This window comes from Melanotaenia boesemani, chromosome 1 (genome assembly GCF_017639745.1).
Source record: "Melanotaenia boesemani isolate fMelBoe1 chromosome 1, fMelBoe1.pri, whole genome shotgun sequence".
Taxonomy (NCBI): Eukaryota; Metazoa; Chordata; class Actinopteri; order Atheriniformes; family Melanotaeniidae; genus Melanotaenia; species Melanotaenia boesemani.
In genome coordinates this window covers 37,182,727-37,209,897 of record NC_055682.1, presented here as the reverse complement: position 1 = coordinate 37,209,897, position 27,171 = coordinate 37,182,727, and the positions used below count along the sequence as shown (strand labels likewise).

General features: G+C 35.5%; 1 protein-coding gene across 3 annotated transcripts; it reads left to right on the top strand.

Annotated features, from left to right (window-relative positions):
- The first annotated feature begins 567 nt into the window (after positions 1-567).
- On the top strand, positions 568-26,713 carry LOC121633993 (adhesion G-protein coupled receptor G2-like). 3 transcript variants are annotated; one of them, XM_041976411.1, is made up of 14 exons: positions 568-632; positions 5,326-5,508; positions 5,602-5,737; positions 6,309-6,422; positions 10,579-10,698; positions 11,585-11,630; positions 11,792-11,886; positions 11,974-11,994; positions 15,720-15,838; positions 18,246-18,514; positions 22,417-22,513; positions 22,712-22,841; positions 26,049-26,205; positions 26,372-26,713. In XM_041976411.1, the coding sequence occupies exons 2-14, from the start codon at positions 5,327-5,329 to the stop codon at positions 26,452-26,454; spliced, it is 1,569 nt and encodes a 522-aa protein (XP_041832345.1). In that variant the 5' UTR covers positions 568-632; position 5,326; the 3' UTR covers positions 26,455-26,713. The 3 variants fall into 3 exon arrangements, with proteins under 3 accessions (XP_041832345.1, XP_041832424.1, XP_041832509.1); XM_041976575.1 differs by lacking the exons at positions 568-632; positions 5,602-5,737 and having other exon boundaries at positions 5,386-5,508; XM_041976490.1 differs by lacking the exons at positions 10,579-10,698; positions 11,585-11,630; positions 11,792-11,886; positions 11,974-11,994.
- The last annotated feature ends 458 nt before the right edge of the window (positions 26,714-27,171 follow it).

Below are 27,171 nucleotides of genomic sequence, written 5' to 3'. Positions count from 1 at the left end.
CATCAGTTTGCTTACATCAGAATACTTAAGTTTACTTTAAGTTACTTAATACTTAGTTCAGAAACTCACAGGAATGCTAAAATCAGATTTTATTTCTTTTAGTTAAGACATTAAATATTTGAGTTTGTAAAGAAAATGCAGATACGTTTTTCCCTTTATTGTCTGTTTTTAAATTTAAAAAGTGTTACTTTTGTCTTCATGTTTTGAATGAGAATATAAAGGGCAGTGTTCCCAGTGTATGAAAATACAAATTATTATACAGATTTTGAGCTTTTCTCATGCGTTTAAAAACACTGTTATTATGTTGAACACAACTGTGTCTTTGTATTTGTGTCTGATGGGTGTTCCCTGATGGTATTTTCATTTAATTTCCATGTTAGTAACCAAACTTCTTGTTGAAGATCTGTTGACACAGTTGATAAACAGTGAACATGCTTTGCTTCAGTATTCTTCCTGTTTTTGTTTCCATTGAATATCATTTACATGTCATTTACCAAACAACGTCCCATATCAGATTTTAGATCACATATGAGCCAGTTTCCTTACTGGTTTTTCTTCTGCTGGTCTCTTCAGCTGTGCTCTGGATATTTTTTCATATAAAACAGTGGCAAGAAGTCAAGTTAAATTCTAAGGTAGGATATGATTCTTTGTCTCTAAACCACTTTGTTTAGCTAATTAGACTGATGTTGGTATTAGACAGGAGGAAGGACTATTTCTAAAATTTCTTAATTGTTGTTTTCCAGGTCAGGGTCAGTACATGTTGTAGGTGTGTTCTTCCAACTGTTCCTGTCTGAAAATGCTAACTTAAATGTCAGACTACATTATTCTCTTTTTTTTTTCTTTTTAATTGTTTGACTTGACTTTTAACCCAGTAGTACCAGCCGTACCGTAGGCGGGATAAATAAATATGTATTTTACTCAGTGTCCCCTTCAAGTACCTACACATGATGTACACCATTGGAAGGCTAAGATTCTTGAGATGTCAATGATGTAAACCAAATCAGGCTACAATCATGCCTGTAGATTCAGTAAACACTCATTTTAGACCAGTCGCAAATGCAGTTTATCTTTGAAGCCGAATTGTACTCCAGTAACAGCCCTGTTACATCAGCAAGGGTCCAAAGAACAAAGTCCAGTAAAACAGTTGATCCACAACAAGTCTTTTATCTATAAACCCATTTAATGCAAAAATCTAAACATTTAAGGGGTTAAAAGAAAGTCATATCTAGAGCATATTTAAAAACAACCACAGCTGATCAAAGTACTGAACCAGTTTAATGAGTTTATTTGTATAGTTATTAATTCAAGGATTACATAAAACATTAAAAGCATTACAACAGGGTGCAGGAAACAATAACAAGTAAAGTAAAAACAAACTTTAAAAAGAAATACAAGGAATTAAATAAAAACAGAAAAAGTTCAAATGAAACATGAAATGCAAGAAATAAAGTTTTACTGGGGGAATTAACAGTAGTTATGATAAAAGGAGGCAAATAGAAAAGTTTTTAACCCTGATTTAAAACTGCTGAGAGTTTCAGCAGACCTGCAGTTTTCTGGGAGTTTGTTCCACATGTGAGGATCGTAAAAGCTGAACGCTGCCTCTCCATGTTTATTTCTGACTCTGGGAACAGAAAGTAGACCCTGATGACCTGAGGGATCTGATCCTGATCAGATCCTGAATGTATTTTAGTCCTAAACTATTCAGGTCTTTGTAAACTAACAGCAGGATTTTGAAGTTAATTCTTTGACAGACAGGAAACCAGTGTAAAGATCTGAGGACTGGAGTTCTAGGATCAAATCAGGGCAGGAGTGGAACCAGGTTTTAGCTCTGGAGTTTTATATTTAAGACAAAACGGACATCACTGTAGCTCAGTAAATATATTTCAGATTAAGTCATGTGACAAACAAAGTACACATTCTTTCAATTCTAACTTTTTACGCATACAAAGATAATAAAAAAAACATCTATTTCTAAACAGGTCTCAAAATAAAGGAACTACAGCATAGATTAACAACATCACATGACATATTCCACCACGTCATTATTAATATGACAGAAACTAAACTGAAATCCAGGCGTGTGGGACAAAAATCCACCCTTACTGTTTCCATTTGATAATTTGTATATTCTGGAGCATTCAGGTATGAGTCAAGGTGGAAAAACAACAAACTGTTGCTGCAGTTCTGTAAAGGATTAGACGAGTGTTACCAAATAATTTGTAGTTGATTATTCTTCATGATGGGAGATTTTTAATGCTGGAAAAGGTCCAATATTCATCGATATTCTACAGTCAGAACATACAATTCTCAAACTCAAACAGGAGTAAATTCTCAGGCTTTTAACAAGTGTGGTTTGTTTAGAGATGTTACAGGACATTGCAGCACAACTTAGGATTTAGTAAAGTTTTATCTGACAAAAGTAGAAGGATTTTAGCACAAAGTCCTGTTGGACAGACACAGAAAGTGGAGATGTCTGACCATGTGGAAGGCTGATGATTTGGGCTTGTTCAGCAGCCACATCTTGGTACCTTCCTGTCATTAAGTTAACCGTAAACTCCTCTGTTCACCAAACTATTCACTCATCAATTCTTATTCAAAACTGAGGCCATCTGTCCAAATGGCCTGTTTTTATGAAGAAGACATAGTTATTGCAAAGGTACATCTTTTGTTATGAGCACACATTTACCTACTTCTGTGTAGCATATATTTCGCATCATCATTTAATAATGCAAAATTTAAAAAAATCAAATGTTTAAAATATTTTAATTTAGCAAAAAGTGCCCAAATTGTCAATGTTGGTTGGGCCAAAATTCCTCCACAGCCATGTGAAACACTGGTATCATACAAAAAAAAACTCCAGCTTTTTGACGATAAAGGTGCATCGACAATCTAACAGATCATGTTTGATCAAAGAAGTTTTTTACACACCGCTTCTGCATGTTGATTTAGATTTTGTTAAATAAATAATAATAAACTTTGATAGGTCACATGTTGCTCGGTTACATCTGAGCTTTAAGAACAGAAACAAGCTGGTAACGTTACATAGGTTAAGTTTAGGTTAACAACAGTCCTTTTATTGTCATGGTTACAATTAAAAGAATATGTTTACTTCTTTTCTGAAGCAGGAAGCAAACTTGGTCTTGAGTTGTCATGGTTACAAAGTTTAACTTGCATCTAAGGCTACAGAACAACTGCTGTTTTAAAGTTGACCTCTGGTTTGTCTCCATATTGAAGACCAAAGCTTTGACGTATCATCCAAACCTCCAAGCTGGCTTTAAACACAGCTTGTACATCCATAAGTCCCTTCATTTTCCTTCTTTGTTCTATCACATTATGTTTTACCAATGATCATTTCTGATAATAAAACCTATTGAGATGAAACTAAACTCTGGGTTTAATCTAAACTGATTGCATTTGCCCTTTAAATTAGCTTCCTCAAAATAATTACACTACTATCAAAACATTGATTATAGATCCTCAAACGAGAAATGAAAAAAAAAAAACAATTAAGGAAAGAAATCCATTTTACGATGTGCAACTCAAAGATCTATTATTGTATCAGTAAACTAATATGAGGAATACAAAAATACTTTATACTGTAAGAGATTTTATTATTTATTTCCAAGGCCGGCTTTACGCAGGGGCAAGAGGGGGCAGTGCCCCCTCAAACAAACATTCTGCCCCCTCAATCAAATGCGCCGAAATGGGCAAATCTCTCCAAACGCTCTCTCCCCTCTGTACTGAACTCTGTGTGTCGGAGCTTCACAGGATCCATTGTACTGTCTTCAACAAGTCCTTCCCACCACCACAGAAAACAACCAATCAGTGTTTAGTATGCAAATGAGTTGACATACAGCCTGATCTTGCGGTGTCATATTTCTCCCCCTCGTAGAGAGAGCGGCTGCTGAGCTCCAGCGGTAAAACTTATAGAGTAAAGCTCTGTTAAATGTGTTGTAGCGATACTGAATAAATACTTATAATAACAGACGTATTTATTGCATCTATTCTGTCAACTGGGGTTTGTTTCTGTTCTATTTAAACGTGTCTACGCCTGTTAGTAGGAGCAGTGATCAATCACGCACGGGCCATAGATGTGACTGCCTCCTCGGTACTAGACTGAGGGAAAACGAGCTGCGCATATGAGACCCCTCAAGCTCCGCCCAGCCTTTAGTTCAGCATGCTAGTTTGAAGAAAAAAATAACAGAAAGTTTCACTCTACATTCCCGCTGCTTTCAGCAGTTCAGCTCAGAGCTTCATGTATGCCTTGTTGGTTCTTAAAATTTTGATGAAGGATCATTTAGTTTTTACTCATTTTCATTTATTATTATCATTATTTCCCCCTGAAGGTTCACTGCCTTATTTTGGTAGGGGGTTTAATTTTTTGCTCTGTTATTGTTGTGCTTGATAGTTATGATTCTTTAATCATTATGGTCTATATACAGACAGAAACAAACACACAGATAGTTGAGTTTATTGTTATTAGTTTCAAATTTATTCAAAATGCTTAGACATCTAATGGCTGTCCAATAGGGCAATTGTTATTTTGTTGGTTGTTAAAGCTTTGATAATGGATCATTCTTTTCTTTTTTCTTACTTCATTTTGTTATTGATATTTTCTGTTCCCCCCCCTGAGGGATTGCCACCTTATTGTGGTCAGGGGGTTTGCGTGCCTCAGTGACTCTAAGAGCTATACCAGCAGGAGCTTTGGTTTCAGGTGGGACACCCAAGCTGGACAGGTCTTAGAGTAGAGGCCTGACAAAGTGCAATCCATTTCTTTGAAGTTGGACTCCACTAACAGCACAGTTCCGTTAAAGAAACACTTAAAAAACAACAACAAGAAAATGCTGAAGTATGTACTCATAATGCCCCCTTCAAATTTATGCCTGCCCCCTCATGTATGCATTCCTAGAACCGGCCCTGTTTATTTCTACATTATCACACCAACATTACTAATGATTATAGTAATTAATTACCACAGGAAGATTTGCGGAGCTTCCACCCACAGTGGACCCTGAGGAAGTCCCATGTGGAGCTGTAGGTTTGGAAAGTTCTCTACAGTCACAGATTTCCAGCAAACATGTCTGTTAAGTCCATAAATCTATAAATGTGGTGCAGATTGGGACATTTAGACTGAGCTTAAGTGAACAGGCTGAACAGTTCTGCTCTACTGTGGCTAAAATCAGGAGTAAAACTCTCCCAGTAAAAGTGTTGATTTTTATAGGCAGTGTTTGTTCTAATGATTTGCTGTTTTGCTGATATAACCTGCTCTCTGGTAACTTCTAAAACATGTTTTCTGCATTTAAATTTGTTCCCTTCACCTGACAGGATGAAGTTCTGGATCCTCTGGTGGCTGCTCCTGGCTTTCATCTTTCATGGAGAAGCTCTTGAATGTAATGAAGCTTTGGGTATCACACAAGATCTATTCAGCAGCTGTGCAAACGACCCTACAAACTGTATGGAAGCCCTCAACAACATTTTCATTGTTGGGCCGCGTGAAAACATTATCAGGTAAATATTTTTATTCTCTATGAAAAAATACAAACGTTTGTTGTTACAGAGTGAACATCACGAATATTTTTCTTTCTTGTCTTTTTCTGAAAGTGGCCTTCAGTGCATGGAAGATCGTTTTAACACAACCAGTGAGAGTAAACTTTTTCAGGATGGCAACTCTATGGTCAGGGCGTTCAGGGTCACTTCTCCCCCTGATTACTTTGACATTTATGCAAGTGGAAATAATGTAAGAAATATATTCAAACTAATGAGAAGCTACATTTAGAAAGAAGTAAATTACAAAAATAAATAAATAAATAAATAAATAACTGGGGGGGTTGATCTAAAGAGTACTTTTTGTGTACCTTTGAGTACTTTTTTCATTCTGAAGCAACAAAAACATTTTTGTTCTATAGTAAAATATTTATCACACCAAAAATAATCCTAAAGTTGATTTATTTCAGTTCATTTTATTTTATTCTCCACTAGAACACAACATAGAAAAATCATCCAGCTTTCTAATGTTATGTTTTTGTTTGTTTGTTTGTTTTTATGTTTCATTCATTTTGAAATTAATTTAATCTTTTTCTTTTCATTTTTATTTTGATAAATAATACCTACATATCCTTGAGTTAGTTAAAAGTCAGTTTGGGTCTAAAACCAACAACATTCCAAGTTGAATATAAAACACTCGTGTGTGACCATTTAACACAAAGTTCTGTATGTAAACACATGTTGGACACAAATGAAGCTCTGAGAGTGGTATTATGTTGTGATTTTTTGTATTGTTTATCTTCTTGATTTTGGCATTGATGTAGATAACAGCAAGTCCTGGTCTCTCCAACCTGATGGTGACGGCTCGTCTGCCGAAGGAGATTTTCACTAGACAATTTCCCAAAATTGTGTTTTCAACATTTTTCCTACCAAACAGGGTGAGAGACACATTGTTGTGAACAATATTGTAGAAAAGAATGTGCCTGATATTTTAACAGGTAAGTCTTCATAAAATGTGTTATTATGTGAAAAAGAAATGTCCCCTGTTGGTTCTGAGGTTTTATGTATCAGGGTGTAATTGTTGGAAAAAAATAAAAAAACAAAATATCTGATCTTCACTAGAACTTCAAATCAAGAATATAAGAAGCAGGAGCATCTATTCAAATCCTGATTATCAGAAGGTTTTATCATCCTATAAAAGTAGACATTTGGGCAGTTTTCTGGTTTGGAGCATTAAACTATTTCTTAACAATCGAGACAACAATGATTTCATCGAGAGTTGTTGATTCAGAACAGTCTCTGGGAAAGGTTAACAGACCATTTCAGAACATTTTTTTTCAATTAAACAATTATTAAATCTTTATTTTACCAGATTAAAAATCCAGTTGAGATCAAGATCTCTTATCTGGCTAAGAGGACAGCAGCACATCAGGAAAACCAAAATGCAACTGCAAAGTACATTATAATAATAAATTAAATAAAAACTACCAATAATTTAGTAATTTCGTACAGATCAACATGTTTTAAAGTGCGGTGGCTGAAATAAAGAAGTTTGATAGATTGTTGTGATAAAAGTATTTAAGTTCAGCAACAATTAAAAACACAGCCCTGTTAAAAGATTCTCGCTGTCTGGAAAGAAAAAGAGAAAAAAAAGCCTGAAATGAAATGAGCTCCGACATCTTCAGCTCGGTTTGTAAGGTGTCCCAAGCAGTGGGGGCAGCAAAATTACAAGCTTGTTTCCCAGCTCTGATCGGACTCTGGGGACATTTAAATGATAAATATCACCAACACGTAGAGCATGATGGTTAATTGGTCCTTTGAAGAAGACAAGACAGATACGCTGGAACCATTTGTTACAGCATGAAAACCCAAGCTTCACCCTTACTTTGCAGACCAAATTTAAGACATGAACTTGAACAGAAAGCTCATGTACTTTTATTTGGAGACCAACTCTTTTCAGATTGTCTTAGTTGTTTGTTAATGGCTGAATAATTTCTGAGATCATGTTTGTGTGAAAATACTTTGAATTTGGTTTTATCTGCATTTAAAACCAATTTCATCACCAGCAGAGGAGACTGAACAGTGTTAAAAGCAGTCTGTAAAATCTCTAAAGCCTGGGCAACTGAGGAAGAGCAGCAATAGATAGATACTGTCGGCTTATAATTGGTACATGGTGTTGAACAGGTTATACCACAGATTATTAACGTAAACAGAGAAAATAGGACCTGACATCGAGCCCTGCAACACTCACCTTGAGACATTAAGGAAAGACTGTACACACTGTTCTGCTTGTCAGGTAATATACAAACCAAGTGGTGGCTTGATTTAATATACCAATCTGGTGCAGTGTTAGTTAAAATAGTGTGATCTATAATGTTGAATGCCTTTAATACATCAATAAAAAAGTACATTTTGTGCAATATTGTTGAAAGTCCACAGCCTGAATAAAATCAATTTCGGTTTTTTCATTCTACACTGAGATAAAAAAAATAATGATAATGACAATAATAATAATAATAATAACAATAATAAAATAATGATAATAATAATAATAATAATAATAATAAAATAATAATAATAATAATAATAATAATAATAATCACAGATAAAAACATTCAGAACCAAGTGATCTCACCAGCATGTTCACCCCAAGATCAGACGACGCTTAGAAAAAAACAAGAAAAAGAACATGGCAGCACATCTTAAGCTTTTATCTAAACAAACCACAGCAAAAATGTTTAGTTTTATTTTATTCATTCTTGATACAAATCAACAAAAACAACAAAAACATAATCAAATTACTAGAATGAAAAGGAGCAGAAAGAAGAAGAAAATGTTTTTATCCAAAATCAAAAAAACAAACAAATGCAATTTGAAATGAGGCTAAAAAAGCTTCTTGTATATATCTGCCAAAGCGCGTCTTATTTAAATCCATCACTACATAACAGAAACTTCTAGAAAGATGGCCGTAATACCAGCACACATAACACTAATCCATGTTACAACTATCAATTTTGGCCTCTGTAGTTGGTTGTTGTGGAGAAGAGCTGCAGTGTTGTAGCAGGAATATCTCAACCTGACTGCATTTATCTTATTTTACAGTGCAAGGCAAGGCAGTTTATTTGTATATCACATTTCATGTACAGGACAATTCAAAGTGCTTTACATAAAACAAAGACATTACAGATATTTAGAACAGTAAAAGGCATCAACATATAATCAACACATAATCGAAATAAAATAATAAATTACAATAAAATGATTACATTATGAAGTACATTACTTTTTAAATAAAATTGGTGCGTGCATCATTGTGTTTTGAATCTTAGACAGCAACGTGGAACAATCATGGTGAACCTAACAGCATGTAAAATGCAAACTTACCATTTTTACAGCAGTAATAGGGGTGGGTCCTCCTCTTTGTGTGCAGGGGGCTTGAAGGGATGGTCTAAGCTGGTCTGTCTGTGAGTGAATTGGTGCCCAGCTTGAGATTATCTCTGTGTTGCTGAATGTGTGCAATTCTGACTGAAAGAAAACATCTGCCTGCATTTATCTATTCACTACAATATGCTGGATTTATGTTCATGTGGATTTAAAATTTTCAGAAAAAAACGGGAATATATAGATATATATATATCTATATATAGATATATATATATATTTATTTAAACTAAGATTATATAATGAACTAAAAATTTCATGTTGGAGTTGCCAGACATGTGAGACGTTCTCTGCATCTATAGCTCATTTCTTTCTTATTTTGTTTGTTAAATATTCCACCATTTTTTCCACGTGTTTGATGTTTGGTTGCTAGACGATGCTTTAGTGTTGAAGACTTCAGAGCTGTAGTGATGGATAGCGTTCGCTAACACTCCACACCTCTTGGCTCTTCCTTCTTACAGCTTTTTACTAAACCACACTGAAGTGGATTGTTCTTTTGCAATATTTTCCCATTGTAGGGGGTTTGGGATCAATCTTTTATTTATTTATTTATTTTCCCTTCAGGCTAGCAGCTAGCTAAGTCTTCTTCTGCTTATTGGACGTTGTTTAACAACTGACACATCACCACCACCAAGCGGTGGGAGGCTACAATTCAAATGTGCTTCTTATGGATAACTGATATCTCTCGTGGCACTATGCTCTTAACCCCATGGTTAAGAATCACTGATGTAGAGGATGTGAAGCATTGTCCATCATGTTCAGCAGCTTGTGCATCATTCCCTACTGGACAATCAGCTCCAGATCAGTCCCCAGAACCAGTACAGAACCAGCCTTCATGACCAGTTTGTTAAGTCTCTTTAAGTCTTTGGCTCTGATGCTGCTGCTCCAGCAGATGCTGCAAAGCTGATTGAACTTTCCACAACAGACTTATTGAAGATATGCAACATCTTGGTGCAGACACTCAATGATCTTAGCTTCCTTAAGAAAAACAGAAAATGTGAAGTACCCAAATAAATATTTTAAAGCAAATAAACAAAAATACACCCTTAAAGTCTATAGCTAATGTGAAGGTACATCCCACTGTGTTGCACTAGGGAACAGGAAAAAAATCCCCTTCACCTCAGTTTAAACCTGGTTGATACCTGGTTAGAATTTGTTTTGTTTGGCTAAAACTGGACAGATATTTTGGAGGAAGTGGTGAAAGAACATGGCAAAAGAAGATGGATCTTAATGAGAATAATGGAATTGTTTCACTAAATAAAAGATTTGATGATCATCAATGCATAAGCTTCTGTATTGATGATTAAGATATACTTAAAAGTTTAAATTAATTTTAAATGTGTTTGGTTTTAATTTGTTCTATTTAGTTGCAGCATATTTAGCATTTAGCTAAGATCAGCAATACATTTAAACATGGTTTAAAAGTCTGTTCAGGGTTCGTGCAAATAAAATAAAACAAACAAACAAACAAACAAAAGAAAAAAACAGCTTCAGGCTAAGCAAGATTACAAAATAGTATCATGCCAATATGTGGCATCAACTTCATATGTTCCATTATAATGGTATTTCAGAATAGTGAGCAAACATTAGTCAAAAACTGTTCTGGAAAATAGAAATAAAAAAGCAAATGACTGAAGGTATTTTGTATTGCAGGCATTTTTCTCAGAAAATCTAATTGAAGGCAGACTGATTGGCCTGAAGGTGGCTTACAAGCAATTCTCTGGACTACAGCGACGATTCAACATCACCTTCTATAATTTCACAATCTATAATGTAAGTCCAATTTCATTACCTTAAATCTCAGTTTTTAAGATTCAAGATGTTTCTTTGTCACATGCTCTGTTATAAACGTACAAAATGAAATGAAATGTAGATTAAATTGCTCCAGAGACTGTGTAAGTATAAGAATAAGCTCAGTAACAATACTGATGATACTGATGATGATGACACTATTAGTACTAGTACTACTATTATAAGTAGTAGTTTAAATCATGAATTAAATCTACCAGAAAAAAACAATAAAAGCAAACACATTTAAAAGATCACATGAAGAGAGAGAAAGAAAAAAAAAACAATCTACATTTTCAAAAGCCGTAGGAAGAAGTACAACAATAAGAAATAATAAAAATAATGAGAAAAAGTTAAAATAGGAATGAAATTAAAGTAAGAATACTAATAAAATAGTAAAAAATGGAACTATGTGCAGAAGTATTAAAGAATGTTCAAAAAGGTACTATAAATGTTATAGATAAAAACTTAAAGGGGTAGTGCACCCAAAATGTTGTTTGAGCTGTAAACAACACAGATTTACTTAATTGTGATGAAAACCAGATAAACTGTTGATTAAATTAGTATTTTTTTATTCCAATTAAACAGGATTTTGTGGGTAAAAAATGGCTCATAGCGCTGTCTACTAGGTAAAATCTGGTTTTGTTTCTTGTCATCTATGTCAAGATTCAATAAAAAACAACAACAAAAAAAAAAAATAAAATAAAATAAAAAAAAATAAAAAAAACACAGTCCCCTTCCTCCAGATGCAGAAAGACAGGTCCTCCATCCATGGCCACCAACACATATGAAGGAATGTGAATTTATATGGTGTAAATTTAATTGTATAAAACACTTTAAAACCATGTAAACCCATAATGTTGTGTTACAGGAGTCTTTAATCCCCCAGTGTGTGTTCTTAAATTATTCAACCCAAAGTGAGTATCATGAACACTTTACAGGATAATTATTTCTTTAGTTATAAAAAGTATGTGTAAGTTTCACTGTGGTTTTATCAAGCAGTTACAGTAGGTTGATGTACTTCATCCATGACAGCATCATATGAATTATGGATTTATTTGTCTGTCCGACTTGTCAGCATTCAGCCGTGAAGGCTGTGAGACCCTGTGGGAACCTAGATGGAGTAAAATCACCTGTTCCTGTAACCATCTCACAATCTTTGCTGTGCTTTTGGTAGGACTGGTCTTTTTATTTATTAATACACTTTAGAGGAATGTCTCCAATAACATGATACTCAGCATTCTTTGTCTTTGTCTGTAGGTGAATGTTCAAAGCTCAGAGGTGGGTTGGACTTATTATTCTGATGTTTGTTTAGTGTTGATAAACTGACTCTTTATTATGTAGATGGAGTTTCATAAATCAGGTAATGAGAATATCTTTAAATCTTTTACTTCAAACTTGAAGTTAACACAAACAATAAACATGCACCATTCTCAGCCAACATCCTCTCCAACTCACACAACTTCTTCTGTTGTAAAACAGTCTCTTCCTGTTGCTTTAAATAAAGATTCAAACATAAAAAAAGAATTATAACAGTAACTCATTGTGAAATACTTGGAAATTCATGTTCTCAGAAAACTAACAATATTTAACATTACTAATCATTAAACAATTCAAAACATCCATTAAATTTAAACTACGGTTTCACTCTTGACTAGCTAATGGCTCAGAGGCCTGCATGACGAAGCATGATTAAGACATCCCGTTTTACCTGGGTTGATTTATTCAGACATTCAGGATCTGTATGACTAGCTTTTAACATTTAATAGCCAGACTGGATATGTATTGCAGATATGTGTTGTTCAATTCCTCCTATTCAAAAATAACATTTCAGATATCCACAATTTCATTTTTACTGGGACAAATGACGTCACTTTACTCATTCATGCGTATGGGGTTTGTCATTACAGATAGTCAGAATTAAATTGCAGATATCTACAACTCACATTGCAGATATCTACATCTGAATTAAGGATATCCCTAATTCCAATTAAAGATATCTACAATATAATTTTGAATAGTCATAATTCCAAATAATATCTCCAAATGCCCTTAATTCAACATATCTGCATTTGTTGTTTGAGACATCTTAAAATTAGTTTTACCTCGCCAGAATAACATTGTATATATCATGAATTTGAATTATGAATAGTCAAAATTATATTGTAAATATTTCTAACTGGGAACATGGATAGTCGTAAATCAGATGTAGATATCTATAATTTGGTTGTAGATATGTTAAAAGGGATTTTAATTTGAGATTTCTCATTTTGCAGATATCTTTAATCTTCAGTCTGCCTAGTCAGAATGTAATTGCAGATATCTTGTATTGGAGTTTTGATTAGGCGAAATGACGTTGCAGATATCTGTAACGGTGAGTGAGAGTGGCGGGAGCAGCCTGCTATCGGTCTTTGTCAGATGACTTAATGCTCGGGATAGCCACAGTGTATTGTGGGTCGAATTGCCATGTTGGTTAGTTACTCGTTGTAAACAACTGTGCATCGTCTTTGCTTGCGTTATAATCTTTGATAAAATGGGAGTCTCGTGTTGTGTGAAAGGCTGCCACACTGAGTCACATGACAAAAAAGGTAGAAAAGTAGGCCTCAACATAAAATGTTTTCGGTCTCCCGCTTGTTAAAGAGGCTTTGGACAGCAGGTTGATGAAGTAACAAAGAGGCGTTGGATGGCCTGGTCGCAGCAGTGAGACAGAAGGACATCACTTTGACCACCATCTCCCTTCATGCGTGTTTGCTCGACATTTTCATAAAGGCAAGTAGGAGAGTTTTTTTGTTGTTATTGCTGTTGTTTTTTATTTTGTAGGTAATGTTAATGAATATGCTTTTTTGGCTTCTAAAGTCACTATATTCACATTGGCTAACTTCACTTGTAAACTACAGGCAAAGAGGGAGGGAAATAGAAATGGGTTCATCTGTTTGTGTTTGATCAGTGTTAATTTTATTTAATCATCTTATATCAAAACGTCAACATATCAAGGGTGAATGATTTTAGAGATACAGGTAAATACCAAGAATGCTCTGTGAGTTCTGATGGGATGTTAACTAGTTGGATTAAGTGGTTAACATTGTGAAATATAATGGAAACATTCAATGTTAACTTATTTTAATAACACCAAACATGTGATTGCAGGTCAACCAGCTTAAGAAATGATGGCTGGCCAAGATCATGCACCATCCCTGCTTCTAGGACACACATCAGTTACATCTACAAGCGCTGCACGCTCTGCAAGACGAAGACGGATCAGCTGAGGAAAGAGACACTGCAAGCAGCAGAGATGGAGTCCACCAGGATGCAGACACTGGAGAGCTACAGACCACGAAGAGGACACCTGATGCTGGAAAGGAAAAGCAGTCAGCTATAGACCAGAGAAAGGACACGTAAGGCTGGAGAAGATGGTGACCAGCTGATCACAGAGGATAAGACACATGATGACGATGATGTATGTGTACAGTTACAGTTGGAGGTTTTTTTTCATACTATTTGTGCAATCAAAAATGTGCAGGTTTTTTGTTTTTGTACACGGCTTAAACATGAATAATAAAGTGTGTCAATGGCATTTTTGAAGTCTTCTTGACTCTTCGTTGCCTCTCTTAAGAACATAAATAACCAGTGTCACTTTTGATAATGAAAATTACTCTTTATCACTAATTACATTAAAAAATCTTGTGGAGATAAAAACTGAATAGAAACATGATTGTTAACCGGATGAGAAGCTTTACTTTTTTATACAAGTAGTTTTTATTGAAAATCTCAGTCAGAATAAAAAAGTAGCAGCACAACAGTAAACATAAAATTTTAATAAAAGAAAATAGAGAATATGCACATATGATATAATAAAAATACTGAAGTTGTGGTGTAATAATAATAAGTAATGTAATGAGAGAATTTCACATCTTTGCATGGCAATTTCAATGCTGAAACAATATAACATGCAATTGTGCTAAAATCAGTGCAAACTATGTACAAATTTGTCAACAAGAAGAAAAATGAGAGCAGATCCAGAAGTCTTCTTTAACTGTTGCATGTTGTAGACCTCCATGATGATCCAGAGCTTCAGTGGAGAGTCAGTCAGGTGCTGGTAGTGCAGACCTGTAGACACACACACTGACAGACAACAACCATTTACAACCGTGTTTAACCGTTTGCTTTATTTAGCTTCATTTATAAGGACATCTATATTATTACAGTTTCTGGTTTACAGGCTGATGCCAGACTGACATGTTAGCCTGAGTAATTATGTTGTATGAAAATATGGTAGGATTATTAGATAATTTAAAACTTTTTCTGAGTTATGTAATATAAATATGAAGTTGTTTCTTTTGCAACATTGTAATGCACATGAATCCTTTATGCTCTGAGTTTAAATAAGTAAAGAAAATCAGACAAAACAAGTAAAGTAACCCTAACCCCCAGTCATAACTTCACTAACAGCAGGTGAGCTTACCTTTGCAGTGAGACTGTGTTGAACAGATCTGATGTTAAAAAAGTGGATAAATAAATAAATAAATAAATATTATATTTGAGATTTTTTTTACGAGGGCCACTGTTTTGGTATCTAAACCATGCAAGTTTTATTGAAAGGGTCCACAAGGGTTAAAACTGATAAAATCTGACAATGAAACGTTGTGAGCATGGAGTTTTTTTTTTTTTTAACTTGTCCTGTCCAGCATCATAGCAAGCAAAATGATAATTTGGTTGCTGTATCATGCTGAATAAATTTGCTCTGCCAAGGGGAGGCCTATGGGTAAGGCTCCTCTTGATAATATGATTAATTTATTTATTTATTTACTTTGAATCACGGAATCTATGTAATCTTGCTGGACCTGACCGGAGGGGACAGAAAAAGATGGAAAATAGCAAAAAGAGCAAAAGGGAAAGAAGAAAGGAGCCAAAAAGATCACAGACAGAAGGAAATGACCCTTCAATCCACACCATCACCAGAGAATAACAAAGCATAGAGTTTCAAGAAAATCTTTTTTTCTCCACAGGGATCTACTTCTTTTCTTTCAGTTGAGGACCAGCAGATCCTGAAATACATCAGTCTTGTGGGATGTAGTCTTTCTCTGGTTACTATGATCATCGCTGTTCTGATTTTCATCACAAATAAGTAACGTGTCCTTTATTAATTTTCTCTTTCTTCTATAACTTCTTAATCTTTTCTTTGAATTTTCTCTGATGTTTCTTTGTTGCCTCATTCTTTGTGTTACTTTAAGTTACAAAGGCAATGTAATTCCTCCTTCATTACCATTTCATTGCTAGTGTGAGTTAATGAACATTTCTCATCTAACCCTCATGTCTATGGGGCGCCAAGTGTAAAAATTCAGTATAAAAGTTGTAGCTGACACATTTTCATTATTTATCTCACTTTTTTCACATTTAGCACATTTTTCCTACATTTTCCTACATTTAACATAACTTTTAACCACATGTATAATGGTCAAATTGAACATCTAAATCTAAATTTTAAATCTAAATCTAAATGCTATATGTTAAATCTAAATGTTATATGTTATATCTAAATGTTATATGTTAAATCTAAATGTTATATGTTATATCTAAATGCTATATGTTAAATCTAAATGTTATATGTTATATCTAAATGTTATATGTTAAATCTAAATGTTATATGTTATATCTAAATGCTATATGTTAAATCTAAATGTTATATGTTATATCTAAATGTTGAATCTTAAATCTAAAAGTTAAATCTTATATCTAAATGTTAAATGTAAATCTAAATGTTTAAATCTAAATCTAAATGTTATATGTTAAATCTAAATGTTTAAATCTAAATCTAAATGTTATATGTTATATCTAAATGTTAAATCTTATATTTAAATCTTAAATAATATATCTAAATCTTGAATCTTACATCTAAAAGTTAAATCTTATATCTAAATGTTAAATCTTATATCTAAATCTAAATGTTTAACCTAAATGTTTCGAATATATGCCAATTAACCCCGCCCCTTTTAACCTCAACCAATACGCTAGTAGGGAAACACTCGCTCGCACGCACACACACACACACACACAGGTGCTCCACACAGGTCTTTACTGTGAATGTCTTTCTGCATTTACGAGCTGCACTTCAAAGTACACTTCCAACCAACCACTCACACACCATTAATGGTACGATGCATATATTTATTTTTAACTTTCTAAACATTTTGCGGACATGTCAGCTCTTTAGTTGATCTTCGGACCATGCTGTGGAAAAGGAAAAATTTCCAAGAAGACCAGCCTAAGCTAATCTGGTCTGGGTATGACAAAGACTGATGCTTCTGGAGAAAAAGGCAAGCATCTTGTTTTTATATGTTTTGACTTTGGCTCAAGTAGCCTGATGAAGCCCCATTTCGTCAAGGGATAGATGGCAGAGGAGCCTATTGAAAAAGAGAAAACAAAGATTTCTCTTAATGGACTGAGTACAGGTAGTGGCTTTTAAATAATACAGACACAAACTTTGGACATTACAACATTTACTCAGTTAAGGATTAGCAAATGCATTCTTGGTTCACTTCACTTTTCTTTGTGACGTGACAGCAGTGATAGCGATAAATTTGCCTTGGACGTTAGCTACAGCTAAGTAGCTAGCTAACAGTAAAAGTCCACAAAATGTTGTTTAGAAAGTTAAAAATAAATATATGCATCTTACCATTAATGGTGTGAGTGGTTGGTTGGAAGTGTACTTTGAAGTGCAGCTCGTAAATGCAGAAAGACATTCACAGTAAAGACCTGTGTTTGTGTGTGTGTGTGCGTGCGAGCGAGTGTTTCCCTACTAGCGTATTGGTTGAGGTTAAAAGGGGCGGGGTTAATTGGCATATTCGAAACATTTAGGTTAAACATTTAGATTTAGATTTAACATTTAACATTTAGATTTAACATTTAACATTTAGATGTAAGATTCAAGATTTAGATATATTATTTAAGATTTAAATATAAGATTTAACATTTGGATATAACATATAACATTTAGATTTAGATTTAAACATTTAGATTTAGATTTAAACATTTAGATTTAACATATAACATTTAGATTTAGATTTAAACATTTAGATTTAACATATAACATTTAGATTTAGATTTAAACATTTAGATTTAGATTTAACATTTAGATATACGATTTAACTTTTAGATTTAAGATTCAACATTTAGATTTATTATTTAAGATTTCAATATAATATTTAACATTTAGATATAACATATAACATTTAGATTTAACATATAGCATTTAGATTTAGATTTAAAATTTAGATTTAGATGTTCTATTTGACCATTATACATGTGGTTAAAAGTTATGTTGAATGTAGGAAAATGTAGGAAAAATGTGCTAAATGTGAGAAAAGTGAGATAAATAATATGTCAGCTACAACTTTTATACTGAATTTTTACACTTGGCGCCCCATACATGTCTGCCGTCAGTGTACATGACTATTTTCTCACAACCACAGTATGACCATAGAGTCTGCACAGAAGTGTTTCTTACCACAGATCCCCTCTTCTCTGTCTGGCAGACAAATCAGAGCAGATGACACTAAGAAGGTGCACATCAGCCTTGTAATTGCTCTGATCCTACTCAACGTACACTTCCTATCCACTGAGACAGCTGCAAAAACCTCCTCCACTGAACTTTGTTTCTACGTGGCTATTTCTCTTCACTACTACCTGTTGGCCACTTTCAGCTGGATGCTGTTGGAGGGGTTCCACCTCTACCTTCTTGTAGTCAAAGTCTTCAACATCTATATCAAGAGATACATGCTTAAAGCCAGTGTGGTGGGCTGGGGTGAGTGGCATCGTTCAATTTCTGTTTATTTATTTGTATGGGATAGTACGAGTAAACAAACAACGGGTAACACTTTACAATACTGGACGCAAAATTTGCTTCGTTACTAGAGAACACTTGCTATTAGGGAACTACTGGTTAATTATTTGCTTTATTACTAGTGAATGCCTTACAGGCAAATCAGGAAGTAATGGGTAGTTAACCAGTACTTACTGGTGACCACAAAGACCAGGCTTATTAAGGAACAAAAGAGAAATTCTTCATGTGAGTACTGGATTACTCTGACTCATTGAGTGAACAGCTCGTTTAGTCAAAAACCTGTTTCCTGGTGGTTTTGGAAGCCTTTGTAAGGATGAAAAGCAGTACCATTTATATATTCTTGTACTGCTGTGTCATCTTACCTTTACTTGTTCATCACTTACTAAGTACTTAATCATTGACTGGTAATTATCTGTTATAATGTTTACTTCCTAAAAAAGTTAAACATCATACCAAGTACTTACTGAGGAACGCATCATTAACTAATCAGTACCTGACCAGTAACTACTACTTTTGTGTACCTTCATGATCATTTACTACAGGGCACTTAAGAATTCCAACATTTTTACAAGCCCATTTCTTAAGATATTTTTTTTCACCCAATATGGTCAATTATTTAAAAAGTTAGCTCTTTTCCCCTCAATTAAAAATACTCTTTGGTAAATATACTTTACATGTATAGCACTTTTCCAGTCATGTTGACCACTCAAATAAATTTTTTCTTCCATAATCCTTCAATGGTTGCCATTACACCCATGACTATCAAAGTTCTCACCTGTAATTAGTCAGGACTCTACCAGCTGTTTTATTAATCTTCGGAATATGTATTTCAATAGAAATATCCCTGAACAGTAAATCAAACACATCACTTTTGAAAAATTGACTTTTCAGTTTTAACATTCAGAATGATCATGATCAAAACATCCCAAAAAATAGTCATTTACAAATTTAACATGTATATAAATGTGATGTGATGTTACTACTTGTCCACAGTGTGTGATGTAGGATTTCGATGGACACAGTGTGCTGCATGTGACGTCACATGTTCCTCTGTGTATGTGGGTCGCTTCAGGGCAGTGTACGGTTCATACTGAAGTCTAATAGAGGCCACATGTAAATAATATGAAAGACGACTGAAACAAATTGCACTTGAGCTTTAAGACCTGCTGTGTGAATGTAGCCTAAAAATGACTTAATCTCTTTCTAAAATAAAAAAACCTGAATTTAACCCACTTTCTTGAATGGTTCCATTAGGTTTTCCTATGGTTGCCTCTTTACAAGACATGAGGCTCAAGATCTTAAAAACAAAAAATTTCATATTGCTTAAAGTATTAAACAGCTATATGCAATTTGTTATGAATTCTTCCAATTATAAATGTTCATGTATTCATACCTTTAATTTGAAGTAGGCATTTTATTTTGTAGTAGGCTTATGCACTTCCTCTTCCTTTACTTCACGTTCTACCTTCGACATGTTTCCAGCGGTACGGCGGTCACTGACGATGTAAGTTGTGTTTATTCTGAGACAAGATTAACCTTTAAATGTAACTTACTCTTTCTGCTAGTGTTGTCCCGCTCCTGTGTATGTTTGCACTCTTTAAAATGCCCATTTCTGCCCGTTAGCATGATCGCGATTTAGCAGCTAACAGTATGACAGTTAACTTCAGATTACTTTAAGCTAATATGTGCATGCTATATGTTTAAGTGTTATAGCAGCACTGATGAATACTAGTTGATTTATGCTGATATGGTGTATTTCATTTACTGTGAAGTGTTTCTTTAGGACACTGTATTTAATTTACAAGACTTACACACTTTACTGATAACTTAAGTGCTTTCAGACCGAAGCCCTGCAGTGGTCAATTAGGCAAAAAATCTGCCTCAGAGGTCAAATTCCTCAACACTATTGTAACCAGATGTTATTTCGGATGTCATGTTCTAATGTCGTTGCAAATCAGTGTAATTTGACAACTTTTTCTTCATTTAAAAGAAAAAATGTGACCACACTTTGGTTTTGTGATCTAAAAGTGGAATGATAATATCTTGTAAAGATCTTTATATGTGATTTTTTTATACATTGTTTTTGTACTTTTTAACTTGATATTTACACAGCCAATTAAATGATTTAATAGTATATCCAATTATATGATATTTCTGTGTGTTTTTACAAGTAAATACAAAGAACTTTGTGAATTTCTGGACAATATTAAACATTCTTTTACTACCATGTTTTCTTATTTTGAACAGTATGGTCGGGGAAGATTTGGACGAATCTGGAGGGGCGAACATGGGTCTTTGGAATTCTAGGCATAACAGGCATGAGAAGGCGGCCCATTCAGAGGCCAGTCAGAAAACAATCCTGGTGGCACTTGATCCCAGTCATAAGGTGTTATGATTGCCAAGGGACCACTATCATCTCAGATCAATGGAGGGTTTATATGACGGCACTGGCTAATAGTGGATATGTTCACTATTCAGTAAACCACAGCCGGTCATTTGTAAACGCAGAAACAGGTGCCCATACAAAGAACATTGACTGTGAGTGGTCTACCTACAAATCCCAGGTCTGGAGACTGCCTGGCAATCGAACAGAGAACACCTTGAAGAAACAGCTTGCCTCAATAGAGTGGACACATTGGATGGCCAAATCTCACAAGAATGGTGCACTTGGACATATGCTTCACGAGATATGCAAACAGTACAAAGTTTAAAATATATGGAAACGATAGTTTCCATTTATTGGGGGAAATGCTTGCATGTGTGTGTGTGTGTGTGTGTGTGTCTAACTTTAAGGTACATTTTGTGTAATAAATACTGTCTCTTCTTCTGCAGTTGTTATCAATTTTGAATGGTTTGCACATGTTAGATAGCTATATGCATAAAGCCTTATGATAAAAATGGTATCTAACATAGGTATAATACCATTTGGTTAGAAAGAGATCCAACTGTTATTTTTAATATAGAAAAAATGCCACAAAACTAGTAGGCACTGGTCAAGTAATGATTAGTTAATGATGTGTTCCTCAGTAAGTACTTGGTATGATGTTTGACTTTACAATAATGTCCACAAAAGTAGTAGTTACTGGTCAGGTACTGATTAGTTAGTGATGCTTCCTCAGTAAGTAATGGTATGATGTTTGACTTTACAATAATGTACACAAAAGTAGTAGGTACTGATCAGGTACTGAGTAGTTAATGATGCGTTCCTCAGTAAGTACTTGGTATGATGTTTGACTTTTTTATGAAGGTAAACAGTATAATAGATAATGACCAGTGAATGATTAAGTAATGACTTATTACTTAGTAAGTGATGAACAAGTAAAGGTAAGATGACACAGCAGTACAAGAATATATAAATGGTACTGCTTTTCATCCTTACAAAGGCTTCCAAAACCACCAGGAAACAGGTTTTTGACTAAACGAGCTGTTCACTCAACGAGTCAGAGTAATCCAGTACTCACATGAAGAATTTCTCTTTTGTTCCTTAATAAGCCTGGTCTTTGTGGTCACCAGTAAGTACTGGTTAACTACCCATTACTTACTGAATCGCCCCCAAGGTGTTCCCTAGTAACGAAGCAAATTTTGCGTCCAGTATTGTAAAGTGTTACCCAAACGAACAATTCATGAAATATGATGGTAAACATGCTGGATGTAAACCTGCCAAAGCCAGTTTCATGCATTGTCCCAAAAGATCTCAAAACAGAAAACAGGTAAACAATACAGTAGCTAAAATAATAAAAACTAGAAGCACTCAGAGAGCCCAAAATTTAAGCTGCCCTCTTGTTTCTGAAATATCAGAAGTATTAAAGCAGCGGCACCCTTTGGTTAAAGAATCAGCTAATAACTCAGTTCTTGTGTTTCAGGCATTCCTGCTGTCATTGTGTCAGTGGTTGTGAGCATAGACAGAGGAGCATATGGTCATGTTGCTCTGGACTTGTCTAACCCCAACAGCACTAAAATGTAAGAGAAAAGCTGTCAACAGCTTCCAAGCACGTAAAATGCAGATTAATAATCAACTTTCTGTTATTTACTCTTTTGCATGTGTGTGTTTGAATATTTCGGTAAGACAGGAAAAGCTCAATCTGCAGCCTAAATGTTTTCTTTTTTGTTTCTTTTCTGTTGGATGATAATAAATGGCTGTTCTCCCTTTCTTTTCAGATGCTATATAACCAATAACACAGTAAAGTTGGTGTCAGCACTGGGAGTGTTTTGCTTGGTGTTCTTTGTCAACGTGGCTGTTTTTGTGGTGATAGTCAAATGGGTTTTGTCCAGCCAGTCTAGCAAACAGGTAACAATTCTCTTTCAATGATCTCATGATTTTCTGAATCTTATTTCTTTATTTTTTTTAAAGTAAAGGTTATCCTCGTTTGGCAGGGATGCCCACAGAGATTTTTTTAGGGGTGGCCATATGGGGGCCAGAGAAAATAGCAGGGTGGCCAAAGGTTATTAAATCAATGATGCATAACTACAAAAGTCCATGTCTGTGGACAAAAACATGAATTGGGTCAGTTTGACCTTATGGCACAGAAAAACTCCTGATCAGAAGTGTTCCTAGAAAAAGACTAAATGAAATTATCTGTGATTGTCTAGAGAAGGCTATATTCATGATTACAGCCTTGGTTGTGTGGGTGGGGGACCAAAAATTACAAACAAAACAAAATTACTGGGGCCAAATTGCAAAAAGAGGGCAAAAATTCACTCACTTACTCACTCAGGGATCTGTGTGACCAACAAGCAGTAAACATGGAAATTAACATTATACTTCAACCACTTATGAGTGGAGAACCACTTGTAGTTGTACACGGTCCAAGGGTAAACGGTTAGATATGGCTGTTTTGGTCCATCTGCTTGTGACTGGAATATGTCTAGAATAACAGATTATTATATTACGTCCAGTAATTATTATAAAAATACAATGGCAGGGCCATCTTTCAGAATTGATCTTCTAAACATTTATTCTACCATCAAGAAAACATTATGCTCACCTTCTGGTCCATGAGCAGGTCCACTACCTGGAGGCCTTGGCTGGTCAGGATCCAGCTGTTCTGAGCCCTCTACTATTAAAGATATGATCATCATCATACGCAAATAAACAGAGCCTGTTGTTACTATAAGATGATTTAGTCTCTGAGTGTTACTACAGCCCCCAGATTACAATATCAGGATATCATTTTTAACCATTACCATTCATCCCCAGAGGAGAAATTCTTGTCAGCACAGCACTACACTCTCAACATTACACTATAACTAAAGCTGGAGCATAAAACAAATAACAATTATAGAAGAAGTGTAGCGGCTCTTGAATGGTTGCTGACAAACGATGATGCCACAGCAGGGATCAGGATCTGCACATTTATTATAAACACGCACCTGCGGATAGCAGAAGGGGCAGTCAGACACAGACAGCAACATGGTCAGACAGCAACACGGTCTCTCCCCGCACAGTGGTTAATAATAAACAGTTACAATAAAAAAAAGAGTGACTTTCAAGTTGTCAGTACACTTTAAACAATATTAAATAATCCATCGTAAACAAATATCAATATGGAAATAAATCAAAATGTTATACGAAAAGAAATGTAGTCTGTGTACTTATTTTCCCTTTTAACATACAATGATAATTAGTACTTTTGGATCAATTGAAGATCCCTATTAACCTTTTAATTATCCACGCAAATATTTAGTTCCAGTTAAAGTGCAGTCCAAAATACAACAAATAGGCTAACATTTCAAAAATAACAGTTCTATAACACACACACCTGCTGATAGCAGGAGGGGCAGTCAGACACAGACAGCAACACGGTCAGACAGCAACACGGTCTCTCCCCGTCTCCTACAGCAGGCCAGAAAAGTAGCGAGGGAAAATCCCTGAGAGATTTAATAACATTAATGAAACTTAATGCCAAAAAAAGAACTCAAAACACAGATCGGCAGTTATTTAATAACTTTTTTTAAGGAGTTTAAACCAAAACAAGCTGCTTTTTAAGCAATTAGCTTAACAAAGGGAGAGACAGCATTTCAACACGTCTTACCCGCACAATGGTTTTCCAGCTTTTGCCGTGAAGCTGAAAAACGTCACACATGCTGCTGCGGTGCGTCGTTAATTAAGTCCCCCTCACTACAACAGCCAACTAGGAACCTTGGCAACAGTACCAAACAAGCAAATGTTTTCTACAGGACAATGATAACTTCAAAATAAAGAATATCAACAGGTTTTGAGAACGTTCATAAAATTAAATGATTATTAAATTTATGTAGAAAATTTACTCAGCTACAGAAGCACAAGGACAATATTATTACACTCCAAGAAAAGGTCTAGGATCTGGTACAACTGACGCCTGCAGAAGTCAGGGAAACATTTGCGGTTGGCTTAAGTTACCTTCACCTGTAGCCACAGTGTCATTCTCTGTCTGATTCTTTCTCTGGCTGCCTAGCATTTGCCCTGTGCTGCTCTCCTGTAACTGTTTCTTAGAGAAGAAGGAGGCAATATCTTTGGAAGACTTTCTCTTCATTGTCTGCAAAATGACAAAACGTTAGCACACAGTGAATAATTAAATCATGACGCTATTATAGCAACTTCTGTATAATGTTTGCTTCCTGGACAGTGGCATTTTGCCAGCTAACGTTAGCTATCATTAAAGACAAGTTCACAAGGTTGTTAGAAATGTTCTCCATCTAACGTAGATAAGATTAAAAAAGATATTAACTAGCTAACCTGTGCAAACGTTAACTTATGAATGGCTTGATTGGACGAACATTGACTATAATTAGCTTCGTAGCATTAGCGCATGTAACGGGACCTATATTGCCATTCCAGGTCATCTGCAGCCACATGTTAGCACTAGCCATTATCCCTATAATTATTTAAACCCCACCAACAGTGGGCAGAAAACCATTGAACTGAAGTGATTGTTTTATCATATACTTACTGACAAGCCTTTTGTAGAGCTGATTGTGTCCTTTCTATTACCAGTGGCAACATCGCTCTTTGATCTTTCCGCTTCAGTGTCCTCGCTCTAAGGCCCTTTCAGTAGGACCCTACATGTGAGGTGCCCTCTGTGTGCCTGATTAAAATACTTTTTAGTTATCTTTTTTTATTAGCTTTAGAAATATTTTGACATTCAAATTTAAACAAAGTGTGCTGCGCCATGTTAACAGTAAAACAAACAAATAAATAAATAAAGAAATAATAAAAAATACAATATTTTCTGGGGTGGCCAGCTTTTTGTTCAGGGTGACACTGGCCACCACTTGGGGGCGTCCCTGTCATTTGAATGCTTAGTAATATGCTTAGTTGATGTGCTTTAGGATTATTCTTAGACCTTTCTGATCAATGCTTTAATGTATAAATCTTACATGTTTCTGTTGAATAATCAATACAATCTCACCACAAATGGTAGATCGGCACGAAACTAAAATAATGAAGCATTTCTGTGGAAGAAATATTAACTTTTTACATTGACTTGAACTTGTGTGTTTTTTCTTGGTGAGTCAGTTTGGGCAGAGTGATCGTAACGAAGCCAAGCGAAACCTTTGCACCCTGCTGTCAATCATGGTTCTGCTCGGCATTACCTGGGGCCTGATCTTCTTCTCTTTTGGCTATCTGAGCACACCTGGCCTCTACATCTTCTGCATTATGAACTCATTGCAAGGTCTGAAAAAACAATGTGATCATCTTTGTTCTGTGGTGATGCAACTGTAAAGAGACAAAGAATCTACTCAATCTTATGAATTGTTTACCAGCTGTATTTCCATGATCCTCACCTTCTTCACAGTCTAAGCATTTACTTCAGTCTTTCTCCCCTTTGTTTCATGCAGGTGTCTTCATCTTCTTGTACTTTGTGTTGTCTTGGAAAAAGATCAAAGATTCAAATAAAATTTCCACACAGAGCACCAGCTAAACCTAAACGGCAACTACCATTTATCATTAAGCTGCACGCATATATTATCAAGCTGCGCCGCAGAATCGTTGCACTGATGAGAGCTCCGTGCCGACTCGCTCTTTTTGTTTTATTCACAATTATTTTTTTGACCTTTTGCACTTGCACTGCACCTAAACTCTATAAGTAGACTCTGAATCATTGTTACAGAATCAGTAACAGAGGGCAGCCTTGGCGGAGTCCAACCCACACTGGAAACGATTCTGATTTACTGCCGGCAATTCGGACCAAGCTCTGACACCGGTCGTACAGGGACCGGACAGCTCGTACAAGCGAGTCTGGCACTCCATACTCCCGGAGTACCCCCCACAGGAGTCCCCAGGGAACATGGTCGAATGCCTTCTCCAAGTCCACAAAGCACATGTAGATTGGTTGGGCAAACTCCCATGCCCCCTCTAAGACCCTGAAGAGGGTGTAGAGCTGGTCCACTGTTCCACAACCTGGACGAAAACCACACTGCTCCTCCTCAATCCAAGGTTCGACTATCCGACGGACCTTCCTCTCAAGCACCCCAGAATAGACCTTACTGGGGAGGCTGAGGAGTGTGATCCCCCTGTAGTTGGAGCACCACCCCAGTCTGCCAGTCCAGGGGAACTGTCCCTGATGTCCACGCGATGCTGCAGAGGTGTGTCAACCAAGACAGCCCTACAGCATCCAGAGCCTTAAGGAACTCTGGGC

What these genes read in the sequence shown, in the direction of transcription:
- LOC121633993 (XM_041976411.1), top strand. Translation starts at nt 5,327, where the DNA reads ATGAAGTTCTGGATCCTCTGGTGGCTGCTCCTGGCTTTCATCTTTCAT. An exon ending in CATTTTTCCTACCAAACAGG is followed by an intron (nt 6,423 to 10,578) that starts GTGAGAGACACA and finishes TTTGTATTGCAG; the next exon opens with GCATTTTTCTCAGAAAATCT. An exon ending in ATAATTTCACAATCTATAAT is followed by an intron (nt 10,699 to 11,584) that starts GTAAGTCCAATT and finishes GTTGTGTTACAG; the next exon opens with GAGTCTTTAATCCCCCAGTG.